At 37.2% G+C, this 25167-nt stretch overlaps 1 protein-coding gene across 3 annotated transcripts in view; it reads left to right on the plus strand.

Annotated features, from left to right (window-relative positions):
- ntrk3a (neurotrophic tyrosine kinase, receptor, type 3a) overlaps positions 1–25167 on the plus strand; it is a 338706-nt gene that overhangs the window by 146132 nt on the left and 167407 nt on the right. For all 3 annotated transcript variants that reach the window (XM_067435678.1, XM_067435676.1, XM_067435677.1), the window contains exon 4: positions 24028–24096. In XM_067435678.1, the coding sequence (XP_067291779.1) occupies positions 24028–24096 (69 nt within the window). The remainder of the gene's footprint in view (positions 1–24027; positions 24097–25167) is intronic.

Genomic DNA, 25167 nt, shown 5'->3' on the forward strand with positions numbered 1-25167 from the left:
AACATGCAGAAAATTCAAGGGGACATGTTTAAGTGGTATAATCTGGTCCCCGGTGAATCTACTAACCCAAACATGAAAAAGGACAACCGAGTACTTTGGTTTTGGTAAGCCTTTCTCTGAAGGCATGTGAAAAAACGAGCCTCTCAGATTTGGCTACCCTAGTGATGTAGGAAGGGGATCTTTTTATAATAATACCACCCTTTAATCTGTTTCCACCCACAGAGCCACCATTTTGTTTTCGCAAGCGACAACGGTGTACCAGTTCGCAAGCGACAACTGTTCTGTTTTTGGCTGTAATGATAAACTCCTGGCATCTGGGATATTGGTGAGGATGCAGTGGATTTATTTAATTTGTGAAGGTTCAAAAGAAAACTAATGACAGTGCTGATCTCTGTGAATACACAGACAATGGTAACTTTAGCCACCGAATAACGTCATAACCAGCACATACACAAAAGTAATTTGCATAAATTCACAAAATATAATAAATTAAGTTGGTCAAACAATCTTTACGAATTCTACTCAGAGTTTTTCCACACCCTAATTGGAGCCCGATGTCATAAACATGCATATCAATGGCACAAATATGTTTGGTGTGCAATTTATATGCTAAAAAATTAGGTTTTGTGTGCATATGATTTGCGGCTTTCGCGTGCATATGATATGCACTTTTGGTGCGTGTAATACCCACATGTATGAGATTGTGTTGACATTTATTGTTGTTGTTTATCCACACTAGTGTGAGCTGTAAAGGCTCCGACCTACTCTGAAAAGCTATTTATTCAGCAGCTAATTTGCATTTAAAGAGACACACACACAAAAAGCATGTTTTTGCTGCCACCCAAATAGGGGCTTTCTAAACATTAACATAAATAACACATTGTGTCTTTTTTGCTGAAACTTCACAGACACATTCTGGGGACACCTGAGACTTATATTACATCTTGTGAAAAGGCATTTTCAGAATAATTCGGATTTGGAATAATCATAAATCACATGTAGTCAAACCACCTGTACAAAAGAGTTCAAATGTAATGGCAGTCTGTACTCACTCAATGAATTAAACATGAGAATAGAATACTACATAGTGTGCAATACATACTGGATACTGCATGATAGATAGGTAGATCCCAGAATACTCACTAACTTATTGATTTAAGAAAATAAAAAAGCATCAGCAAAATCAGGAAACACTTAGAAACTATTACATTTATTGGTGCTTGTGTAGTTCCTTTATGGTTAGCGGTGACTGAAGAAGGTGGAACAAAGAGTTGTAATCTGTCGTTATTGTGCATGAAATAGCACTCTTATGGACTATTCTTACTCTGAATAATGTGGCTTGTTTAAGTAATTACCAACAATTGTGTAGCACTAGAATAGAACACAGCCTGTAAGTGGGGCCCTGTTGTGCCTTCTGTGGATTGGATCTTTCAATCAAGATTATACCACTTACACCAGCCTCTCGTGCACACAGTCTACGGCTGTCAGTAAGTGCCTGGGTGTTTGATTTTTCTGCTTTTGCTCCCTTTCTTCGAAAATAGGATGTTGAGAAAGGATCAAAAGGCAGACAGACTAGAGGTCAGAGAGGCAGAGTCCCTGAAAGTGCTTTAAAATAATCAATCAGCCCACATTTGCTTCACTTAGACTTTAAAGCTCTCCTTTTGGGTAATAGCCATGATTTTAGAGGGGACGAACATGCTCACAGGATTTTTCTGTCCTCGTTTCTGAAATTCGCAAGCATGTTTTGGGGCTTCCTTGACCTTAAGTTACTGATTTGCTCTGCACAGGTCATCTGAAATGTGAGAATGTACCAGAGTTCTGATTGGACGGGCAAGTTGGAGTCGCCCATCTCCTTTATATATATATATATATATATATATATATATATATATATATATATATATATATATATATATATAAAGATGCTGTAGGGTGATAATGGTCTGCATGTCCATTGAAACTGAAATGTCTCTCTTTTGTCTCCCCATCATTTCTTGTCTTTTCCTATTCTTTATAAATCTTCTTAAAGCGCACCTCTCTCACCTTTACCGTGAGAAATGGTCTCTGCTTCAGTCAACTCATTAATTTTCTGACTTGGGTGCTGCACGTGCTTACGTCTCTTATTAAGCGAGCTCATTTTTTTGAAGACAGTTTTAGTTGGTCTCCCTGTAACGTCCAGTGTATCTGCTGCATTTTAGGGGATAGTTCACCCACACATGAAAATTGTCATTATTTATTCATTCTCATGTCGTTCTAAACCTGCATGACTTTTGTGTGTGTGTGTGTGTGTGTAATACAAATAGGGTTTTTTGTTTTATCCTTTAAAATAGTGGTTCCCAACTTGAATGCTGTTCAGAAGTTTGGGATCGGGAAGATTTTTTTATATTTTTAAAATAAGTCATTTCTGCTAATTTCTGCTGATTTATTTAATTGAGAATTGTTTTTTGGACAGACACGAAAGAAATTAATACTTTTATCCAGCTAGAATGCATTAAATTGATCAAAGGTGTACAGTAAAGACATTTAAAATGTTACAAAATATTATATCTCAAATGAAAATATTTCAAATCTTTTTTATTTAACAGAGTTTTCAAAATGTATGATAATCAGAAATTATTGCGCTGCAAATCAACATATTAGAATGATTTCTAGAATCATTACATTTATATAGAATCTTAGAAGGATTGTGTGACACTAAAGATTGGAGTAATGATGCTATTTAAAATGTATTCAAATAAAAAACAAAACAGTTATTGTAGATTGTAATTTTGTTTTTTGTAATTTTATTGTAAATTGTAATTTTGTCATTTATAAGCATTTTTAGTATATTTTAGTATACCATTGAATAATGACTGAATACATAAGCTTAATCAACAAAATATTGTTTATTTATTTCAGTCTAGCAGACCAGCGCAATGTTTGCCATTAAGTGTAGCAAAAGCATATTTGTGATATTTGAGGCTCGATGTGCTGCGATGACACGCAAATTCCTTGTTGTATAGCTTGCACATAACCATGCTCTTGTCGACGCTTCCATCCTTTCGTTTTTTTAAAACAAAATTTCCCATCCACGGGGCCAAGCAAAGCGGTCTCATCAGCTTCTTGGTTCATGTTCTGATGTTAACGGTTTGTTGTTGTCGTGACTCGTGAGCGCTAGTTGGTGTTCCAGTATAATCGGTCCGTCAAAACTCATTCATTGAAAAACGTTCCGCTTTTATTGTAAGTGCCTAAGTGTAACTCAGAGTTTTGCTTTTCCCCCCTCAGAAATACATTTTTGCGGTAATCAACATTCATGCCACAGATGCTGTTGATTAAACTTAACATGAAATGTTCCTTTAATGTTTCATTTCTCCTGCCTGTATAAACAGGAAGTACCAATTAATAGCTAATTATACTTGCGTTCGCCTGCATACATGACCTGCTTTGCCCTTTACAAATCATACCGCAATTATATACTAAATTAGGATGCGGCAGGTGACTCTGAGTTTGCATTTACATCTGCACATTTTTGCCCGCGCCATGCTAACATTAGCCTTTATATCGTTAGTCACAATATTGATTGACAGTGCACACGTGTAACCTCTCCCAGCAACACTGTATTTATCAGGAAATGCCCGAGGCGGAGCCACTCCTGCGAGGTGGCTGTGATTTGCATCCTTGTTTATTAATGCCAGCGATTGGAGAGCGTGTTGGTTAGGCATGACTGCCCTCTCTGCCCGTGTTTGCCGCAAGCCTGTCAGTCACCTGAGGAGTGTGAAGCCGGCGTGTTGATCCCCGCAACTGACTCATATCCCTTCACTGTCATCTCATTAATTCCTAATTAAATGCATCTCATCTCCTGCCACTCTGATTGTGGTGGCCCATGCCATGGAAACAGGGATTTCAAACAAAAAAAAAAAAAATGGTGGCTTTGTACGAGAAAGAAATGTGTATGTCCGCTTGGATACCAATATTTGATTGGCTCCCTGCGAAAGTTGATTGTGGGAATTCAGCCTCAAACCTCACCCTGCAGTTTAGTATCTCACAGATTCTCGAACGCTCCATCAATCTTTTTATCTGATACCTTCAGAAGGAGCCAATAACGTCTGGTGTGCTCCTGAGAGACACTTGGAGTGGACCTCATCGTCCCACAATACCTTTCGGGTCTGTTAGCAGAGATAGCGTGGCACTGGAGGAGAAGGGAGCAATGGAGACGTGCTATCCTAAACGCCTCCAGCTGTGGTAGTGGATGGCTCCGCTGGCCTCGCATTGGACACATTGGAAGACTGTATTTCCCCTGACCCAAATGTCCATTGTCTGGGGCATTGCCAGGCAAGGCAGCTCATTGTTTTGAGAGATATGAGCGAGTGGGAGCCAGGCTGTATGTGACTGTGCTTCACTTAAGCTTATGTAGCTCAAAAGCCCATTTCACTACCAAAACAAATGTGTAGACACACAAATGGGAAGAGAATAATAGAGATGTTGAACTGGCCAAATCTGGCCTGTAAACAAGACCCTGTGATCCAACTGCACTTATATTTTTTTGGCAAATTTTAGAACACATTGCTGTGATTCACTAACAGTAAATTAAAGTTCACATTAAATCGAGATTCATCCTATATCAGTTTTCTTTATTTTATATTGTCACTGTTACATTATGTTACATGTAGTTACTTAAGTAATAAATTACAACTAACCCTCAACCAAATCATAATCCTACCCTAACCCTAAAGTACATGTACTTAATATTACTCAGTACTTAAATATATAATTACACTGTAACAATGACACCTTAAGTGTAACCTTTATTTTTAAGTACTATACCTGGCCTAAAAACATAGTTTAGTCCAGCAGTTAAAAAGGGTTTATTGTATGATGTATGCTTTTGCTGTAAGTGAAAGTCAACCTTTTGGTTTCTTTAGTGGGGGTGTATGTAATAAACATGACATGTTTGTGAAATGTTACATTGCTTTATTGCACATATCGAGGTAGTTCCGAAGTTAAATGTACACATGATGCTAAAAGAGTTTTCTACACAACAAATGAACATCAACAGTGTCAATTTAATTTGGTGTTTATTTCCTTTAGTGCTCATTTCAGCTGGAAACTGAAGTGAATTAGATTTACAGTGTAGGAATGTTTAGCAACAGTGTTGATAATGGTTTTCTTTGATCCAATAAGACCAGGCTATAAAAAAGATGCTACTAGACTATATTTAAAAAAAGAAGAAGAAGAAGAAGAAAAAGAAGTCTTTAGTCTGTATGCCATAGCCCAGAATATCCTGACTTTCTACTTGTTATTGCTAGTTGTTTGTAGGTGGTAATGGTGGAGACATTGTGAGTATTTGTTTAGACAAAAATGTGCATTACGCCCCTGCATCCAGGATGAGTCAGCAATACATTCCATTTTCCCAGAACAGAAAGCTGCTATTTTAGTGGGGTTTTTCATTTTCTTAGTTCTGTAGGAATACACTAAAATATGCATGGCGCCAGCTACAGTATACAGTATAGCTTAATGACTATATATAGTCATTAAGCTGATATATATATATATATATATATATATATATATATATATATATATATATATATATATATATATATATATATATATATATATATATATATATATATATATATATATATAATCATGGCTATCAAAATCTAGTGTTCTGTATTTTGCGTACGTGAGTTTTTGTTGTAGGTGGCTATTGTAGATGGCTATTAAAAAAAAATATATATTGTGTACTGTGCTAATTAATTGAGACTTCTTACAGCTCTTACAGGTTGTTGGCCTTGTTTGTTTCGTTGCTTCTATTGCTCTCCCCTTTTTTGTAAGTCACTTTGGATAAAAGCGTCTGCTGAATGATTAAATGTAAATATAATATATATATATATAGTCATTAAGCTGATATATATATATATATATATATATATATATATATATATATATATATATATATATATATATATATATATATATATATATATATATAGTCATTATATTTACTAAGCTGAGTCATTAAATAGAACTATGAGAATTATGTAATGACCACAATGTAATGACAAATACATACATGCATGCATACATTCACTTTAAACCAGATTAAGTTGACAAAACTCAAAAAAGTTATGCAGTCGGTTACATAAAAAAAATTAAGTTTAAGTAAGCGGATTTCACACATTTTGATTTTTTTACTCATGCATTTTAATTGCTCTTAACTTTAAATATTTGAGTAAGCTAATTCATACATTTAAATTAAAATGATCAACTTTAATCGTTTTAGTAGTGGAAACTTGTCTAGCTTTACACTCTAAAAATGCTGGGTTGTTTTAACCAAATATTGGGTCAAATATGGTATACCCAGCAATTGGGTTGTTTTAACCCAGTGACTGGGTTGTTTTAATCCTGTGGTTGGGTTAAATATTTGCTTAAGACAACCCAATCGCTGGATTAGTCCATATTTGACCCAACATTGGGTTGTTTTTTTACTCAGATTTTTTTAGATTGTAGCTAATACAATAAATGCTACCTTGCTAACTGGTAACACAATGCTTTGATAGCATTAGCATAGCATAGCACTGAATAAGTACAGCAATATAGAACATTTAGCATACTGTATATCTGTTCTCAAACTGAGCTTCATTCGTCAACCCCCCCCCCCAACAAAAACAGCATAACAGAAACTCTTAAACTAACATAGCAAAAGAATAAACACTACTAAACATTAATCTTACACACACACACACACACACACACACACACACACACACACACACACACACACACACACACACACACACACACACACACACACACACACACACACACACACACACACACACACACACACACACACACACACACACACACACACACACACACACACACAAACACTTGATTTTAGAATTTACTGTCCCTTTTGAGTGTCATTGCACAGCATGCTGGGAAAGTATGAGTTTAATTTAAGTTAGTCTATGTAAAAAAAAAAAAAAAAACATTCACAAAACAATGAAACAATTCAGATTACTTAAGATGTGTTAGTTTTGTAAACTCAAAAGAAAAAGAAAATTCTCAATACTCATGAAAGTTATTAAAATAATTTGTTTCATTTGAGTTACTCAAACTAATTAATTATTTTGGGCATTAGAGAATAAGCCAGATCACAAGGTTTTAATCTCAAAATATATTCAGTCAAGTGTGTCCAAACATTTGTCTGGTTATAAAATCATTGACTAAAAACCACAAAGCTTCAATTTAGAATTTATGCTCTCATGTGTAATAAATTGGGTGAACTATCCCTTTAAACTGTATATGTTTGTGTTTATCCAGCCTCTCGGCACAAACAATTGTTGCTGCTGGGGATATATATTACTGTAATCCTCGTTTTTCCAGATCAGTTTTCATATAGAATGTTCTGAGCTGCCAACTGTTCCCAATGGACCAACCGAGAAGGGCAAGAGAAACACAGTGCTGCTGCTTCATGGGTTTCTCTTCTCTCTCTCACACACACGCACGCACACACACACACACAAATAAAAAAATAAAAACGTTTAGCCTGTGGCTAAGCGCTGGCTTATTCATGCTAACTGTTCATTATGAGAACATCCTTGTGGGTCTGTGTGTGTGATACGTCCACACATTAATTCTCACCGCAGTGCTCATATTCTGTCGGGTTATGTCTCATATGAGCAACTGTTTTCCTTTTTTGGTTCCTGTAGTACCAATTATCCCCTAATTATAAATTTCAGATGTCAAAAACACCATAACCCACTGTTGCACAGCTCTGAGCACTGACAACGCTAATTGATGCCCCTGGCCCAGGACCCAAAGGAACATTCACAATCTCACACTCCTTGCACTAGAAACGCCCTGAATGGATTATTCCTGAAAAGTCATAAATCTTTCACTGTGAAGTGCGAGTCTGAGACCAGGACTGGTCAGAGATTATTAAAGAGACAATTAGCGCACCGACCCGGGGTGCACCACTCGGCTTGAGTATATACTTTTACATACACGTTTCTGTTATCCTTCTTGTAGCCTACCTGCTACTGTGACAGCTAGGTGTAGTATCCTTGGCTGTCTCTGGGGGCGCTAATACTTATTTGGACTGATAAATTGCTCCCTACTCAGTGGAGAAGTAGAAGAACATTTTTCTTTCGTGTCCCACTGCCTACTGTCCTTTTCCTCAGTCCTTGAAGGCCATGGTAAGGACAGTGGTGTCACAGAAACCTTCAGGCCTCTGCGGCATTGTGGGAAGGGATTCACAATTTGTATCATGGATGTGACTGCAGCGGTAATGACCTAAGGTGGTAGGCTAGCCATCTCATGAGAATAGCCCACATGATGTGTGTTCTATATAAAACCTGTTTCCATTGTAGTGTATTGTATGTAATGGCTAATATAATTGACCAATTATTCAGCTTTGATATGAACTTATACAACTGCTAAACTTATCTTGCCTTTTTGAGTTTGACTGATGATTAGCATAATACCATGGCCATTTGTGTAACAACAACATCCCTTTGGTTCCTGTGTGTTTTGAAAAAGAGATCATAAGAGTATAGTACCTTTTAAAATGCCCTATAATGATTTTTGGATATAACCTTTCATGTAGTGTGTAATATAGTAGCTGTTTGTAAATGTAAAAGGTCTGCAAGTTTCAAAGAAAAAAAAAAAAATGCTGCCTGTGAACATCTGCTTTGACCTGGTAGCTGAGGCCTGGTCAAAAAGACGCTTTTTTTCGTACGGCAAAAGCAAATTCACTTTACAATCACTTCTAAAGGATGATAACTGGCTCAAATTGATACGGTAAAACCTATGCCATAGTTACTGTGGTAAAATTACTATGTATATAAGTGCTAAGGAAACCTCCTGAGTAGAGATTCAGATATACATTATATTGCCAAATGTATTGGAACACCCCTACACATCATTGAATTCAGGTGTTCCAATCACTTCCATTGCCAAAGTTGTATAAAATCGAGTACCTAGGCATACAGTCACTTCTACAAACATTTGTGAGAGAATGGAGGAGCTCAGTGAATTCAAGCGTGGTACAGTGATAGGTTGCCACCTGTGCAATAAGTCTATTCATGAAATTTCCTCACTACTAAATATTCCACTGTCAACCACTAGTGGTATTATAACAAAGTGGAAGCAATTAGCCACAAAATGGCAGGCCACGTAAAATGACAGAGTAGGGTCAGCGCATGCTAAGGCGCACAGTGCACAGAAGTCGCCAACTTTCTGCAGTCAATAGCTACAGACTTCATGTGGCCTTCAGATTAGCTCAAGGACAGTGCATAAAGAGCTTTGTGGAGTGGGTTTGCATTGGATGCAGTGATGTAAGTTTGGCGGTTGCCAGGAGAACGGTGCTTGCCTGACTGCATTGTGTCAAATGTAAAGTTTGGTGGAGGGGGGATTATGGTGTGGTGGTGTTTTTTCCCCCCAGAGGTTGGGCTTGGCCCCTTAGTTCCAGTGAAAGGAACTCTTAACTCTTTTGGGATGGCATCAGTGCACAAAGTAAGGTCCATAAAGACATGGATAAGGTGAGTTTGGTATGGAGGAACTTGACTGGCCTGACCTCAACCCGATAGAACACCTTTAGGATGAATTAGAGTAGAGAGCCAGGCCTTCTCGACCAGCATCAGTGCCTGACCTCACAAATGTGCTTCTAGAAGAATGGACAAAAATTCCCCAAAACACACTCCTAAACCTTTTGGAAAGCCTTCCCAGAAGAGTTGGCGCTGTTATAGCTGCAAAGAGTTGTCAAACTCCATATTAATCTCTACAGATTAAGAATGGAGTATCATTAAGGTTGATGTGCATGTAAAGGCAGGTGTCCCAAAACTTTTGGCAATTTAATGTAGTAATAGGGATTTTGTTTTTCCAACATGTGTAGTAAGCAGTTGAACCAATCAGAGCAGAGTAGGCTCTCGTAAAAGAGGGATTTACAGATACCAAATCGTTTCAGATACTGTAAGAAAAAGGATGATGCTGCAGTGTATATAATAAGAAAGCATTTTTTGTTATATTTGTGATATGGACAGAAAATCTATTATTTCAAAACACTAAATCCCCTAAAGGGTAAAAGAGTTTTTCGCTATGCATGTATCCCCATTTAACTGTATGTAGGCTGTTTATTTATTTATCTTTTAATTATTTTTTTATTGCCAAGGTTTAAGGCTGGGTGAATTAGCATTTAAAGCAGGCTTATAGTATCTGGGGCAGTGCAAAAAGCCATGAATAACTGACAGCTGTAGAAAGCAGACAAGCGTGGAGGATGCCGTAGAAACGAGTCTGAACAAAGCAAACGGAGCGATACATTGCTGACAGAGGGGATTCGAATATCCATGTGTGGGAAGGAAGGCCAGCCTTGCCTTGGAGAAGAAACTCTGACCTTGAAGACGGATTTGATGAATGTGCATTGGTCTAATAGTCACAGAGAAACCGGTGAAATATTCATATGAATGTATTTATTTTTGATGGGACTCTTTGGCGTGGGCTTTGATTGTGCACGTCTGTGGCTCATCCCCAAGCAACTTGTATATGAAGCCAAACGCTGCTTATCCTTTAAAACTAGACCTATGACTGCACAAAATACGTGAAAGACATAGTAGAGCTAGAACATCTGCCTTTTATGATCTTCAAGGTTTATTTGAGGTCGCAAAAGGCATCATGCTCTCCCAAGAACTCCACAGCGGCAATTACTGTCTCGCAGGTGTCTGATATAAAAGATGTTTTCCCATCAGCGCTGCCAGTCCGCTCTGGTGTCTGTCTAGCATACGCGGTGTCCCGCAGATAACACTCTCCTCCTGAGGGAGTGACACCTGTTGTCTGTTGTTTACAGGTAGAATAGCCTTTCCCATGGTCCGCTGGCTGGCTGAGGGAAGCTCGGGGCCTGCCCCTGGCCCTCGGTCACCCCTTCATGCATAGTTACCTTACCCGGGACTGCAGGCTATGTATCTAATTGCCGTTTTATGGCCGTTTAGCCCTTGCCTTCCCCGTAACTCCTTCGGCGTGTATTATTGATGAGGCGCTGCCATCCCAGAGCAGCTCACCAAATGCTTTCGGGCATTGAGAGCAAAGCTCTCTGTCACTTTATTGTGAGGCTCGTACGTCTCCACGTGTGTATATGCCAAAACCACAGCATGGCCGTTCACGGACAACACGGTTGTCGTGAATATGGAGGCTAATTAGACACAGCTGTGCCGCAGCGATATGCGTATGGAAAACGAGGTAAAATAATGTGGCTTTTTGCGGCTCTCCATTGTGTCTGCTCCCTTTTCCAGCTTCACAAAGATGCTCTCATTTAATTGAGGTGTTAATCAGAGATTTGGAATTTAATTACCGAGTTTTGTGCAGTGGGACATATATTCTTGTATTTCCTTATTTTCTCCATTTGGTCACATGATTTTTAAGAAATAGGAAATTAACCAGCAAGTAAATATATGTCAGAGACGGAATTAAAGGGTTAGTTCACCCAAAAAATGAAAAATCTGTAATTAATTACTCACCCTAATGTCGTTTGACACCCGTAAGACCTTTGTTCATCTTCAGAACACAAATAAAGATATTTTTGTTGAAATCCGATGGCTCAGAAAGGCCTTCATTGACACCAATGTCATTTCCTCTCTCAAGACCCATAAAGGCACTAAAGACGTCGTTACAAAGCCCATCTCACTACAGTGGCTCTATAATTTTATGAAGAGACGAAAGTAGTTTTTGTCCGCAAAAAACCCCCCTAAAAAAAAACAGATTCGTAAAGCTAATGAATCAGTGTATCGAAGCAGTGGTTCGGATCGCCAAACTCAGCACTTTGGCGGTTTGACACGCAATCCGAAGCATTTTGAAATCGGCCATTACTACCGTATTTTCCGGACTATAAGTCGCTCCGGAGTATAAGTCGCATCAGTCAAAAAATGCGTCATGACGCGGAAAAAAACATATATAAGTCGCACTGGACTATAAGTCGCATTAGGGCAGAGCTGGAGCCGCGCGCATGCGAGCACGCGAGCACCCGCGCGCGCATGCGACCACCTGCTCGCGTGCACTCGCTCGTGCCCGCTTCACTGCATAACCCGAGCAGAAGAAAGAAAGTTTGAAGTGAGTAAGAAACTTGTAAGGGACTGGCGAAAAGCAGAGGTTACTTTAATTGTGATGAAGAAGAAAAAGAAATCTACTTGCGGACTGTAAGCAAGATGGCCAGAGCTGAAGGAACGAGTCCACAGAGGCTTGAACTCTCTGCTGGGAGAGGCTCTGCCGCGCGAGACGAACGCTGTGAGAATCGTTCTCCGCTGCATGTTTTACTACATGCTGTTTGTATTTTGCAGAATAAGATTTTCTTTATGGGAGCATTTTGTTTGTGTTCAGTCTTTCTAAGTTGTTGTGTATAAGTAAATATTAGGCTACAGGAGCAGCATAGAGCGCATTCTCGCGGCTATATGTTTATTCTTGTCAGTCAGTATGAATTAAATTTGATATATAAGTCGCACCTGACTATAAGTCGCAGGACCAGCCAAACTATGAAAAAAAGTGTGACTTATAGTCCGGAAAATACGGTATATAAGTCGTTATTTATTTATACGTACAAATATTCTCGTCCCTTCATAAAGTTATTATAGAGCCACTGTAGTGCAATGGGCTTTGTAACAACGTCTTTAGTGCCTTTTATGGGTCTTGAGAGAGGAAATTACATTATAGCCATTGGAGGCCTTTCTGAGCCATCAGATTTGCACCCTTCATTTGTGTTCCGAAGATGAACGGAGGTCTAACGGGTCTGGAATGGCATGAGGAGAGAAATTAATGACAGAATTTTCATTTTGTGTGAACTAACCCTTTAAGCAGGAGCATCACTAAAAGAAGTGAAGTTGTAGCATAGCTAATTGTTAAGTAATACACATTTAGCTTAACCTGGGCTAGTGTTATTTGATCAAAGATTAACTTGGGTAAAAGTGTTGAAGGCTTGACAGTTTGAGTGGCTTAGAGTAGCTTTACACTTACTACAGCATTTCTCTGACAGCATTTAAGAATGATATGTCGCTGGTATTTTCTGTTACCTACTTTTAGGTAATTTGCAAGCAGCTAGTAATTTGCAGTCTCATTTGTGAATTAATTACTCAGAGTCAGATTGAGACGCGCGTGCACGTTGGGTTTACATGTTTTATGGGGAATTTCCATGAACATAATGATTTTTATACTGTACAATTTGTATATTCTATCCCTCTACCCTAAACTAGGCATCAGGAGGAAAAAAAACTTTCTGCGTTTTTACACTTTCAAAAAATATAATTTTGTATGATTTAAAAGTTTTTTCCTAATTAAGGTACCAATACATTTTATATGTTTATATCAATGTTTAATTTTAGTTGCTTATTGTAATTTTATTGTATATACCAACACATTTTGTAGGTTTTGAAGTAGGTTTTGCTAGACTTAGAAGTTGTCTTGCTAAACTTAGTACTTAGTACTTAGAAGTTAACTCTGATTTTTTTTTTAGCTGACAAGATTTCATCATGCATGTTTGTTTACTATAATTTTTTGTATTATGATATCTGACTATTTGTATGTATTTTAAATGTAGCAAGCTTCTTTAGCCTAGCTCCTGTAAAGGCTAGCCTTCAGCTTAGCTTAGCATGCATCTCAATCAGCTCCCTAGTTCAGTAGTCAGAACATCAGTCAATGGGCTGACTCCCTGATCAGTGACCTGACTACTCAACTAGGGAGCTGATTGAGAAACTCCATGTTTGTTTCTTGTGCAGTAGTTGGAAGATTAGCATTTTAGCTTTTTTTAGTTGCTTGCCTTAATAATACATTATTTACTACTACTACTACTACTACTACTACTAATACTACTACTACTAGCTATTAGCTATTTTTGAGTAGTTTGCTTTAGACCGGTTATAAACAATGTCCATTTAACATAGGAATTCATTTGCTGCTATCACTGTAAATATCACCTGTTAAGTTGACTTTCCGAAAGTACTCTCATAAATATTGTCTATTTCTATCTTTAATAACGATCTCAACCTTTGTATTTAGGTTGCACGTCACGTTTGATGTGTGATTTGATTATTTATTTCTTTATTGCCTCTTCTCCAAATCCAATTTTAGCTGACATTTCTTCTGACTGTAACGAAGTATGACCTTTGAAAAGGACACTTCCTGCTCGCGTACGGCGGTTTGGGCAGCTTTGCTACGCCTCAGACGGGTGAAGGCCCAATTCCGCTTTCATGCGTTTGCGGTGCTTCATGGGAAGGCCTTCATTTTGAAGCTGTCTGTGCTTCTGTTGACGTTTTTATCGTCATCACCAGCTCCGAGGCTGCCCGTCACACACCTGAGAACAGCTGAAAAGAGCGCGCGGGAGCATGTGCTTGGAGAGAGCAATGTCTGGTTAGGAGCTAATGAAGCTTTCAGAGGGACTCAATAATTCCTCTTTCTCTATGCTAATGCGGGTGAATGATCTGTCTCAATAAGGCCCTTAACCCTCCTTCCCACGTCCCACAAGCGCCTGACTCTGAATGGATGACACGGTAATGACATCATTCGTATGCAAGGGCACACATTGAGACTCCCTCTGCATTTACACGCGCATCAAGCACATGTAGGCGTGCTAACGGACATGTAAACATATATGCGTACAGCCATTATACGGTTACGGTTACGGTAACAGGAAACGGTGTTTAAAGGCACTCCTGTTCTCATTCACCACTCGCACATGCCTCGTACTTCTCCGATAGTCATTAACGTAATTGATAGTCTGCGACAATCTGAAAAGGTTTATTTGGGAGCTAAACTCCCTCAAGGGAGTAAGACGGTTCAAACACATCCTTGTTTATTGTGGTCTATTTTCAAACTAACGGCGTGTGTGATTATTTTCCATTCGTTGGAAATCCTTTGTATTCTCATTGAATTACAATTTATGAGAATAAAAACATGAACACAGGGGGTTTCTGCTAATAAGTGGAATTTTCCATCATTTTTTTTTTTTTTTGTCTGTGAAAGATTTAAAGTAAGTAACCTTCAGAATAACTTATATAGTAAATATTACACAGTATTTTTAGTCTGGAATATTTTTGCTAGTCTGTTTATTTATTTTATTTTATTTTTTCAATTTGATAATTTTATGTTATCAACCCTGAAATACTGTACTGTTTAAAGTACTGTTTCTGTTATTTTGAGTTTGTGTAGTAATGATATTTATTTATTTATTTTGAAGGGGACATATTATGCCCCTTTTCTTTTTTTGGTGTCCCCACAATGTGTCTGAAGTTTCAGCTCAAAATAACCCCTAGATCAGTTATTATAGCTTGTCAAATATGTCCCTATTTGGGTGTGAGAAGAAAAGCGCAGTTTTTGTGTGTGTCCCTTTAAATGCAAATGAGCTGCTGCTCCCTGCCCCATTCCAAAAGAGGGCGGATCCGTTACATGAGTTTCGAATACTCCGTCAAAAACAAAACAGGTGAATCTCACTCAGCCAAAATGACATAACCAATTGTGGAGTGCTGCCGCCTACTGGCGGTTTTAAATCATTTCAAATATCAGTATTCAACGTTATGTGTATGGCAAAAATGCTCATAAAAGAAAAAAATACATTTAAACTTTATGGAAAAGGTGCTCATGTGGGAATGTAAAAAAGACCATCACCGGACGATACAATGCATAATAAATGTCCATTTATGAATTACACAGACGGTGAGCATTTTCGGGATAAAACTAATGACATAGCTGTAGCCTCTGTGAATACAGTCAGATGCTATGGCAATTTTAGCCATATTAGCTATACAACGTTATCAGAAAAGGAAATTTGTAAAAATTCACAAAATATGAAGCGCATCCTTACTTGTTCTGGGTATGAAGTTAGAGCATGAAGCGTTGGTACTGATCCATCCTTCAGAAACAACATTTTTTACAAATCCAGCGCTGGACTGACCCTCATTGTTGTTGCAGTAATGCATCAAATTATTTGTGCAAATATATATACATTTTATAGACAATCTTTATTTTCCTTTAAAAAATTCAATTTAGCCACGGTGTCCTCAATGGCGTTGAGGAGTCTATGGAGACTTGTTGGTAAATCCAACAACTGAACATTAGGATTTTTTTTTTTTCTCCCTCAGGGGTGTGTCTATGCACAGGGGTGTGTGTCTATGGGTGGATTGTTGATAATACAACTTGTGTGAAAACTGAAATTGACCGATTTTTTTTGTTTGTCTTTCTTCCATGCTTTTATTCACATTTCTAGAGATTTTTGGCATATTTACAATGCCGATTTAGTGAAACGTGCCAAAATCGTAACATTTGTGCCTGTAATGATTTTTCGAGAAAAAGTCAAATGTGTCCATCAACCTGACTAACTGCTTAATGGAATGCCGTAATTCCTCAAATAAAGACCGGGCCTTTATTTACCTGGACTGCTGAAGGGTACTGGCTTTTATTTGAAGCAGGCTTTTATTAGGGGCAGGCCTGTATTTATAATTCTATCTGTTTGGAAAATAATTGCTTTAAATAAACCGCTTTAAATTAATAGCGGATAAAAGCGATAGCGTTCTAGTGGATCCAGTCATTGATTTTTTTTACGAAACATGCAAACATATAACCATTTACGACAACATCAGCCAGAAAGGCAACGAAGCAATTTCGGTCAGAATTACTGTAGCCTAATCGTTAACCACCATTGAGACTGTTTTAAAAATGTCAAATATTTATTCCGCACTTAATTTTTATATAGGTTGCACGTGAGGTTATTTTAGCCTACTAACCAGAATCGTCTTTATACAGGATATTGGTTGCATGAAAAAAAACAAAAAAACTTCCTTCCACTTAAGAGTTGCATACTTTTAAGCACTTTTTATTTGGATATTTCTCTTTACATATTGTCTAATTTATTTTTCTAACCCAAAAATGACGCATCTGCGCTTTTTATAGCCTTTTGCGCATGAGGGAAAAAAAGCTTCCTTCCACTTGAGAATCTTTTTACATAAATATTTTTATACTTAAACTATAATTTTGTTTTTTACTGACCCAACTAATTACTGCAGTGTTTTCTAAAAAGGTTGCACGTGAGGGGTAAAGCTTCCTTGCATTAAGAAGAGTTGTGTACTTTTAAACACTTTTTAATTTAATGTATTTCTTTACAAACATATTATTTTCTACTTACAAAAACTATAATTTAGTTATTTTTCTAACCCAATTAATGAGTCCGTATTGTTGCACTAGGGAAAAAAGCTTCCTTCCACTTAAGAAGAGTTGTGCACTTTTAAGCACTTTTTATTTTAATATATTTCTTTTCATAAATATTATTTTCTACTTAAAGGTCCCGTTCTTCGCGTGTTTTCGAAGCTTTGATTATGTTTACAGTGTGCAATATAACATGAGTTCATGTTTCGCGTGTAAAAAAACACAGTATTTTTCACACAATTGACTTATCTGTACAGCGCTGTTTCCTCTGTCCTAAAAACGGCCTGATGATTTCCTTGTTCTATGAAGTCCCTCCTTCAGAAATACGTAACGAGTTCTGATTGATCCAAACCGGCCGTTCGCTGTAGGCTTTGAAAGGGAACTTCTGTTAAATAAAATATCTCGCTTGGCATTGAACTTTGAGCTTTATAGTTTTACAGGTATTATTTATGCTCTAACAGCAACATTACACACTAACTAAAGTTTGAAAGATGGAATTATGAAGAACGGGACCTTTAAAAAACTATAATTTAGTTATTTTTCTAACCCAGTAATTTTTCTAACCCACTAATGACTCCGTGCTTTCATCGCACGTGAGTATTTTTTTTTTCCTTCCACTTATGAAGAGATAAAGCACTCTGTCACTTTACATGTTTTTTTTTAATTTAACTATATAATAATTTCATTCTTTTTCTGACCAAGCTAATTACTCATCCGCACTTTCAATAGGTTGCACACACTTTTCTCGGAGATATTCAATTTTGATTTTGCGTATTGTTTTTTAAACGTGTTTGGTGTAGCCTGGTTCATATGACCACTTTACAATATTTCATCAACATAGTTATATTTTGAAGCCTATTCAGTTTTCTTGTACAAAATAAAATATTTTAAGTTAAATGCAGAGTAAGACGCATTAAAAAAGATGAGAGGTGAAGATCGATATTTGTGTACAGCCTTCCTGATTTTCACAGACGTCGCATCTCTCATAGACTACACTAGTCTATTTAAAATGGCATAAATGCAGAGGTGGGTAGAGTAGCCAAAATCTTTACTCAAGTAAAAGTACAAGTACTTACGGAAATATTTACTCAAGTAAAAGTAAAAGTAACAATCGTAATAGTTACTTGAGTAAGAGTAAAAAAGTATTAGATGAAAAAACTACTCAAGTACTTAGTTACTAGTTACTTTCGATCTGATTGATAAGATCCAAAAACCCTGAATTTCAGACTACTTAGAGAGCTTTCACACACCTCCAAATATATATATATATATATATATGTGTGTGTGTGTGTGTGTGTGTGTGTTTAATGGTTAAACAGTGTAAATTAATGGTGTGCTGGGCTAACCACAGCTCTTTTTAAAACATACTTTGTTCTTATATTTTTATAAGTATATGCATTCTTAAAAATACAGTCCCATTTTTAAACGTATGTATACACTGCAGACTGTTGTCTGTCCGGATATGTGTATAAATGCAAGATGTCACATTAGGCTATTCAATTTGTTTCGTTTTTAGCCTGATCTCATCAGTACCTGTGGCAACGTTTTTGCAAACCACAAAATATGTACCAATACGTACATATTGCGACAGTTTCAAAGTGAAATGTCCACTGGGTGGCGCTAAAAGCTTATTTTTTTCCAGAACAGATTTGCGTGAATCTGACATGTTTTGTTACGTTGTGTTTTTAACGTAGCCTACACCCACACTAAACCTACCCGAAAGTGTTAACAAAAGCAAATGTGACAAAAATAAAATTGTGTCCATGTATTTTTAGATTGTGTTTAGATCTCGTCTTTGAGCTCTTATCATGACTCGTTCTTCATGGGGTTCGTTCTCAAGCTTTTCGCATTGCAAATACAAATCTGTATCAGCTGAGCTATCGAGCAAGTCTGGTGAATTAGAAAAGCAGAACATGGAGCTGTGACGCAAAATTCAAAATGTTTTACAAACCATAGACTAACAAAAAATGCAGTTTTTCTGCCTATAGTGTTCATTTCTGTTGGAATTCCTGCAGTGTGTATTGGTACGTATTTTGTGGTTTGCAAAAACATTGTCACAGGTACATTTTGCCAATGAGGTTGCTCGTTTTATGAGAAAAAAAAGATATGTAAATGTACAGATGTGAACGTTTGTTTGTGGACGTGTGTTCGGAGGATTCAAACGATTTGTCAATGCTTGCACAAGAGCGCATATGAGGAAAACACTCGGACAGTGTGTGAAATAGTATTACAATAAAGGAAAAGTGTCCATAGTTACCAAATTACCATTAACAGTGTTCAAATATAGGCATCATTGTTACACTTACCGCTGTTTTCTCAGGTTGGAGCTGGAATTATTGTATGCTGAGATGTCAGTTCATATTGGTGCACACGTACAGCATGCATTAAATTATGAAACTGTTCTTTTTGACATCTTGGACTGAAAACAGGCTGAACATGAGGCCACGTATGGATGATCTGCCGTAGCTCACACACATCTCCCTCTGCTTCGGCCATCATCTTCTGACTAAACGCGCGCTAATTTTATGCGGGTGATGCGTATCCACCTCTCGCGAAGCAGCCTCTCCAACGTTTCGCGAGACTTGCGAACAAGTCATAACTTATTTTAAAATATATAATTAATTATCACCATTGACAGTAGCGGAGGAACGCCACCGAATGTAACTAAGTAAAAGTACAGTTTTTTCACAAGAAATGTACTTGAGTAAAAGTAAAAGTACCCATTTTTAAATATACTCTAAAAGTACAAGTTACCCAAAAAATGTACTCAAGTAAATGTAACGAAGTAAATGTAATTCGTTACTACCCACCTCTGCATAAATGCATCAGTTATATTCTCAATTTAATTCACAGAGGCCCGGCGTTTAATCGACTACAGGCTTTTTATTTGAGGAAATACAGTATAATCCAGTTCTCCTAGCTGTTGAAGTTTTTCCATTGAAGATTTATGATTGTATGTGGGTCTAGCAGGAATCGAGCCTTGATGGACGGCGCTCCGGTTTATTTAGTTGTCCTGATCCCCCAGACCCCTTTCCTTTTAACGCCCACTGTCCAGATGAACTCCTCTGTGTGCCGAGAATAATAATGTCCTCTCCAAAATACGGAGCCATTGTGTGTCCCCGTGGAGGCCACCTTAATAATCTCATTATCAATTTAATGAGGTGATTAGAATGCCGAGGGCAAGCGGCGCAGGAGTGGGTGCATTACCAAGAAACTTTCATTTGAGGAACCGAAGGTTATTTTGTTTGTCAATTGATACATTTTTGTCAGTCTTTTTCCCAGCCGCCACCTTCTCGTGTCTAGGTCGGGTGTCAGGACGCTCTCCGTGGCTGGTTAGCTGGTTCCCTGCCTCCCATCCTTCGACACAGGAAATGGAAAGAAAAGAAAGTGTGAGGATTCACAGGCTGAAGTTGCTATGGCAACAAGTCAGGGCAGCAAGCAGATTATTTTATTTATTTATTTATTGCTGCTGGAGATTCCTTATGCGCCACACTAGGGACCGGCTAAGCAGATTCAGATTAGGCACATTAGCATGTTGAAGCGACTTTGTCTTGGAAAATATCCAACAAGTGGTTGTTTTCGTTTCACTTGGTTCCTTTCTAGAGCTCTCCAGGAAGCACACCTTGTTTTCAGCGGCACTTACAACTTTTTTCCATGATATGCCAAAAGGGCCCTTTAAGCTCAGTTTTCCCCCCCGTTATGACATTTTTTTTTTTTATTAGCTGCAAAAAAAATAAGCATGCTGAGTTTGCTAAACAAAGTTGACATATTTTAAGAACCATTAGGCTAATACACGTTACCTACGGGGGGGGGGGGGGGGGGACTATTCAATGTATAATATCTATATTCCTGGCTAAAATATTCTTTTAGATTTCAGGCCAAATCTAATAGAAGCTGCTAATATACAGTCTAATCACATTTAAAAGGCATTTTTGTTAAACCTGTTTTTTTCTTCTGCTCATAACTCTGACATCATAACCATGTGATTTAATAAATGCTCATAAACATATGAACGTCCACATTTGAATATTGTCGCATTAACATTTTAATCTCATTTATGTATTTACAAACAGTATTTACAAACACTTACTTTGTAATTTGACTTGTATTGCATTAAACAGTATCTCACACACACACACACACACACACACACACACACACACACACACACACACACACACACACACACACACACACACACACTCACAAACACTATTAAAACGTTTGTGGTTGGCAAGATTTTTTATTATTATTATTATTTTGGAAGAAACCTCAGTGAAATTAAAATAATATTGTGACATTAGAGTTTAAATTAAGTTTGTAAATGTAATTATATATATATATATATATATATATATATATATATATATATATATATATATATATATATATATATATATATATATATATATATATATATATATATATATATATATATATATATATATATATATATAATCATTTGTTTTGTCAGCAAAACAAAGATCATTACGGTTCAACAACTGTAACAATGGAAGTTATATTTTATTATAGTAATGTAAAATTCTTCACTGCCACTTTTTAAAAATAAATAAATACGTAAATTACTAAATAAAATCACTGAAACCAAATCTTTGAATGTGTGTGTGTCATAGATCTGCATTTAGGGTGATAGGGCTCGACTTCCATTGGAGTTAACTGTAATGATCTTTTGTTTTGCTGTCAGTAGATGCTGAAAGAAAATGCAGGTGAAGGGACGGGTCAGGGACAGGCAGCCAGCACGCTCCGCTCCCCTGGGCAGCACTGGGGCGAAAGGATGCATCTGGGTGCATTGATTATCTGTCAACTGCTCCTGATAGGATCTGAGCGGGCCAGTGTTGGGGGTATTAAGTGATCTGAAGTATTCAATAAATATTGATAATGAAGGCCTGTTAGTGAGGCTCCAGGGTTTTTGTTTCAGCCCCAGGAGGGGCATTGCTTGCTGCCATCCCACAAGGCTTTGTGTAGTTGTGCATGTAGTATGCAAAAGGAAAGATCTAAGAGCTAAACTGTTAACTGTCTTAAGAGCTAACATTTTTGTTATTTTAGTTTGAAGTGTTCTCCCAATATATACAAGTGAACAGGTGCTGCTCGATTCAACCGCGGATAGACGTCAGTACTCACATTTTTCAAGTTGGTGTCCACGACGATGAAACTACAAAACTCTCCGGACTGCTTTGTCAGACAAAACAGACAGATTTGGCGATGTGATTGGTCAGATCGCCTGTCAATCAAACGTGCGGCGAAAGTTGAATTTCCACTGAAACAGAAAGAGAGGGCAGGACATAACATTCAACCCCTCCCCTTTTAAAAAAAATAGCCAATAGCATTTGGTTATATCACAGCTCGAACAGAGCCAAGAACAGTTTCCTCCTAATCTCTAATAATTTATCCTCCTAATATCCTCATTTATCATTTTAAAGTATAGCATTTTGTGTAGAATTCAAATGGGTCTGATATGTTTTGTGGTTTGCATCAACCCTTGCTGTGTCGTGTCTCTAGATCAGAGCAGACTGTGTGCGGCTACGGCGGTTCGTGTGACAGTAACGTAAATTCAGACTTCATTCCTCCCACACTGTAAAAAATTATTTAGCAAAAAAGTTACCTGGTTGCCTGAAATTTTGAGTTAATTGAAATTAAAAATTTTTGAGATTTGACAACCTTTATTAAAATATTATACAAATATTTTGTAAGCACATTGGGTGATTTTGTTTGTTTTATTTCTGATGATGCAGTGAAACATGCCAAATTGTGCTATTTTCATGATTTATCATTTTTTTTATGTGGTTCAGAGACAAAAATATTTTGAGTTTCTATTTATTAAACAAATTTCCTTCATTGTATCAACTCAAACCAGGTTACTTACTTTTTTAAGTTAAACCAACAAAAAATTTTTTTACAGTGAAATGGAGAGCATATATTACACTGTCTAAATTGATTCATTATTCCCTACATAGTGCTATTCACCAAGTAGAAAATAGTAAATGTGTAAACAAGTGACCAATTTTAGCTGGTTTTCATTGGACAGAAAATCTGAGAAGAAGATGAAGTGCAGGGCGATGTCACTCAAATAGTTGATCCATTTTTGTGGAAGTGAGACTGTAAGTTTTGAATGCTTATGTCTTCTAAATTCGAACTTGGTGATTGTTTTGGAGCAAACTAGCTTATAGAAAACAGTATGGCTAACATTCATTCTAAAAGCAAAAAATGAAGTTGATTTCATGGTGACTTTAAACCTTTTTTTCTTCTGGTCTAATGTTGACGCATTAGGTCAGTAGCCGGAGTAGACGATATTTTGTGCTGTTCGAACGCATTCGACCACATAGCGTTTACACTATGTAAGCAATGCGGTCGAATGCATTTTCTATCTCTGGAAGTGGCCAAAAGTAGCCAAGCTTAAAATGTTTTAGGTCCCTTTACACCTGTATTTAGCATCGTCCACTTGTGATCCAATCAACCAAATCGCATCTTAATACCATGTGTAAACGGGGTCTCGGAGACCCTCGCCTCTGTTTTTGAATAATGCCTCCATCTTGGCCTCCCACATCTGAAAGCTCAGTTCTGAAAACCTTATCTGCTTCAGTCATTTAGCATTGTATTGAGTTTAGTGGCTTTTAAGGCTCCAGGCCTCCTCTTCCTCGATTTAATTTGTTGTCTTGAAAATGACCAAGTCTCTGTTTATTGAATTGCCTGGCTGCAAGGTACTGTACTGTTGCACTTATTCTCTTAACTTTGGGCTGGTCGCCGCACTGCCATTGTTTGTCTCCCCTATGTTTCCTTTATCACATTATTGCAAATAGTCCGTGTTAAATCATTAAATTCTCTCTCTCTGTTTTCTCTCCCCTGCAGAAACTTGTCCGGGAACCCTCTGACAACTCTCTCATGGCAACTCTTTCAGAATCTCCAACTTTTTGAGCTGTAAGTTAAATGTGTTTTTTCTTTCTTTCTTCATGCTCTCAAGCCTCTATTGATTTTAGCTGTGGTGAGCACTGATATCGAACACCATAAGCAACCGAGGATGCACCGTGATGTGTTTGTTGCGAGACATTGAATGTTCTTTTTGCAGGTCGTAAAAGCACATTAAGCCACTCTGCAGTATATTTGACCTTCTGGTGGCACGTAGTGCAAGTATGTTCACTGGGTGTCAAAATGGGAGGAAAGCCTTTTATAATGAGCTAATTATTGTTACTCATCAGCGTTTTGGCTTTTTGAGGTTGTCTGCTGGTTTCAAAGTTGTACGTCAGTGTAGCCCTTTAAACTTGGACACTTCATTGATTGAGCGGATTGCGATCCCTCTAGGAATGCACAATACATTTCACGCGAATTATGCAGATGATTGAATGCAAAAGGGCATTTATATTTGGCCTTTCCATGATTGAATAGTACTTGATCTGAACACTTGGTTTTAATGCCATTGGACAAAGAGTTTTTGTTTGTTATCTAAAGGATGTATTTAGTAAGTAGGAAAAATGTGCTTTTAAACTATTTCAAATATAATTTATCTGTCTCTAAATTATTTATCAATTTTGTCTATCTTGTATATTTTAAATATATTTATTAATTTGTTTATTTTTTTCCAAAACTTTTTTTTCATTTTCTCACCATGAAAATAGCCATAGATGGATGCTGACATATAATATAATATAATATAATATAATATAATATAATATAATATAATATAACATAACATAACATAACATAACATAACATAACATAACATAACATAACATAACATAACATAACATAAATAATTAGGGTGGTCAAACTATGAATCGCTTCCACCAAATGTATTTCAATTAATCATAAAATGGCCCTGATATGTCACTAGACATTAAGAAATCATGTTAATTTCAAATACTTCTATCACTGACAACAGTAGTCAGGCCAGGATATTGTCATTTAAAGTTGTTGTTGCATCCCTCAACTGATGTTGATGTTGACATGTTGTGTTTTGGCCTCAAGCTCCGCCCTCCACCTATCAACCAATCA

The sequence above is a fragment of the Pseudorasbora parva genome, chromosome 25, assembly GCF_024679245.1.
Source record: "Pseudorasbora parva isolate DD20220531a chromosome 25, ASM2467924v1, whole genome shotgun sequence".
Classification (NCBI taxonomy): Eukaryota; Metazoa; Chordata; class Actinopteri; order Cypriniformes; family Gobionidae; genus Pseudorasbora; species Pseudorasbora parva.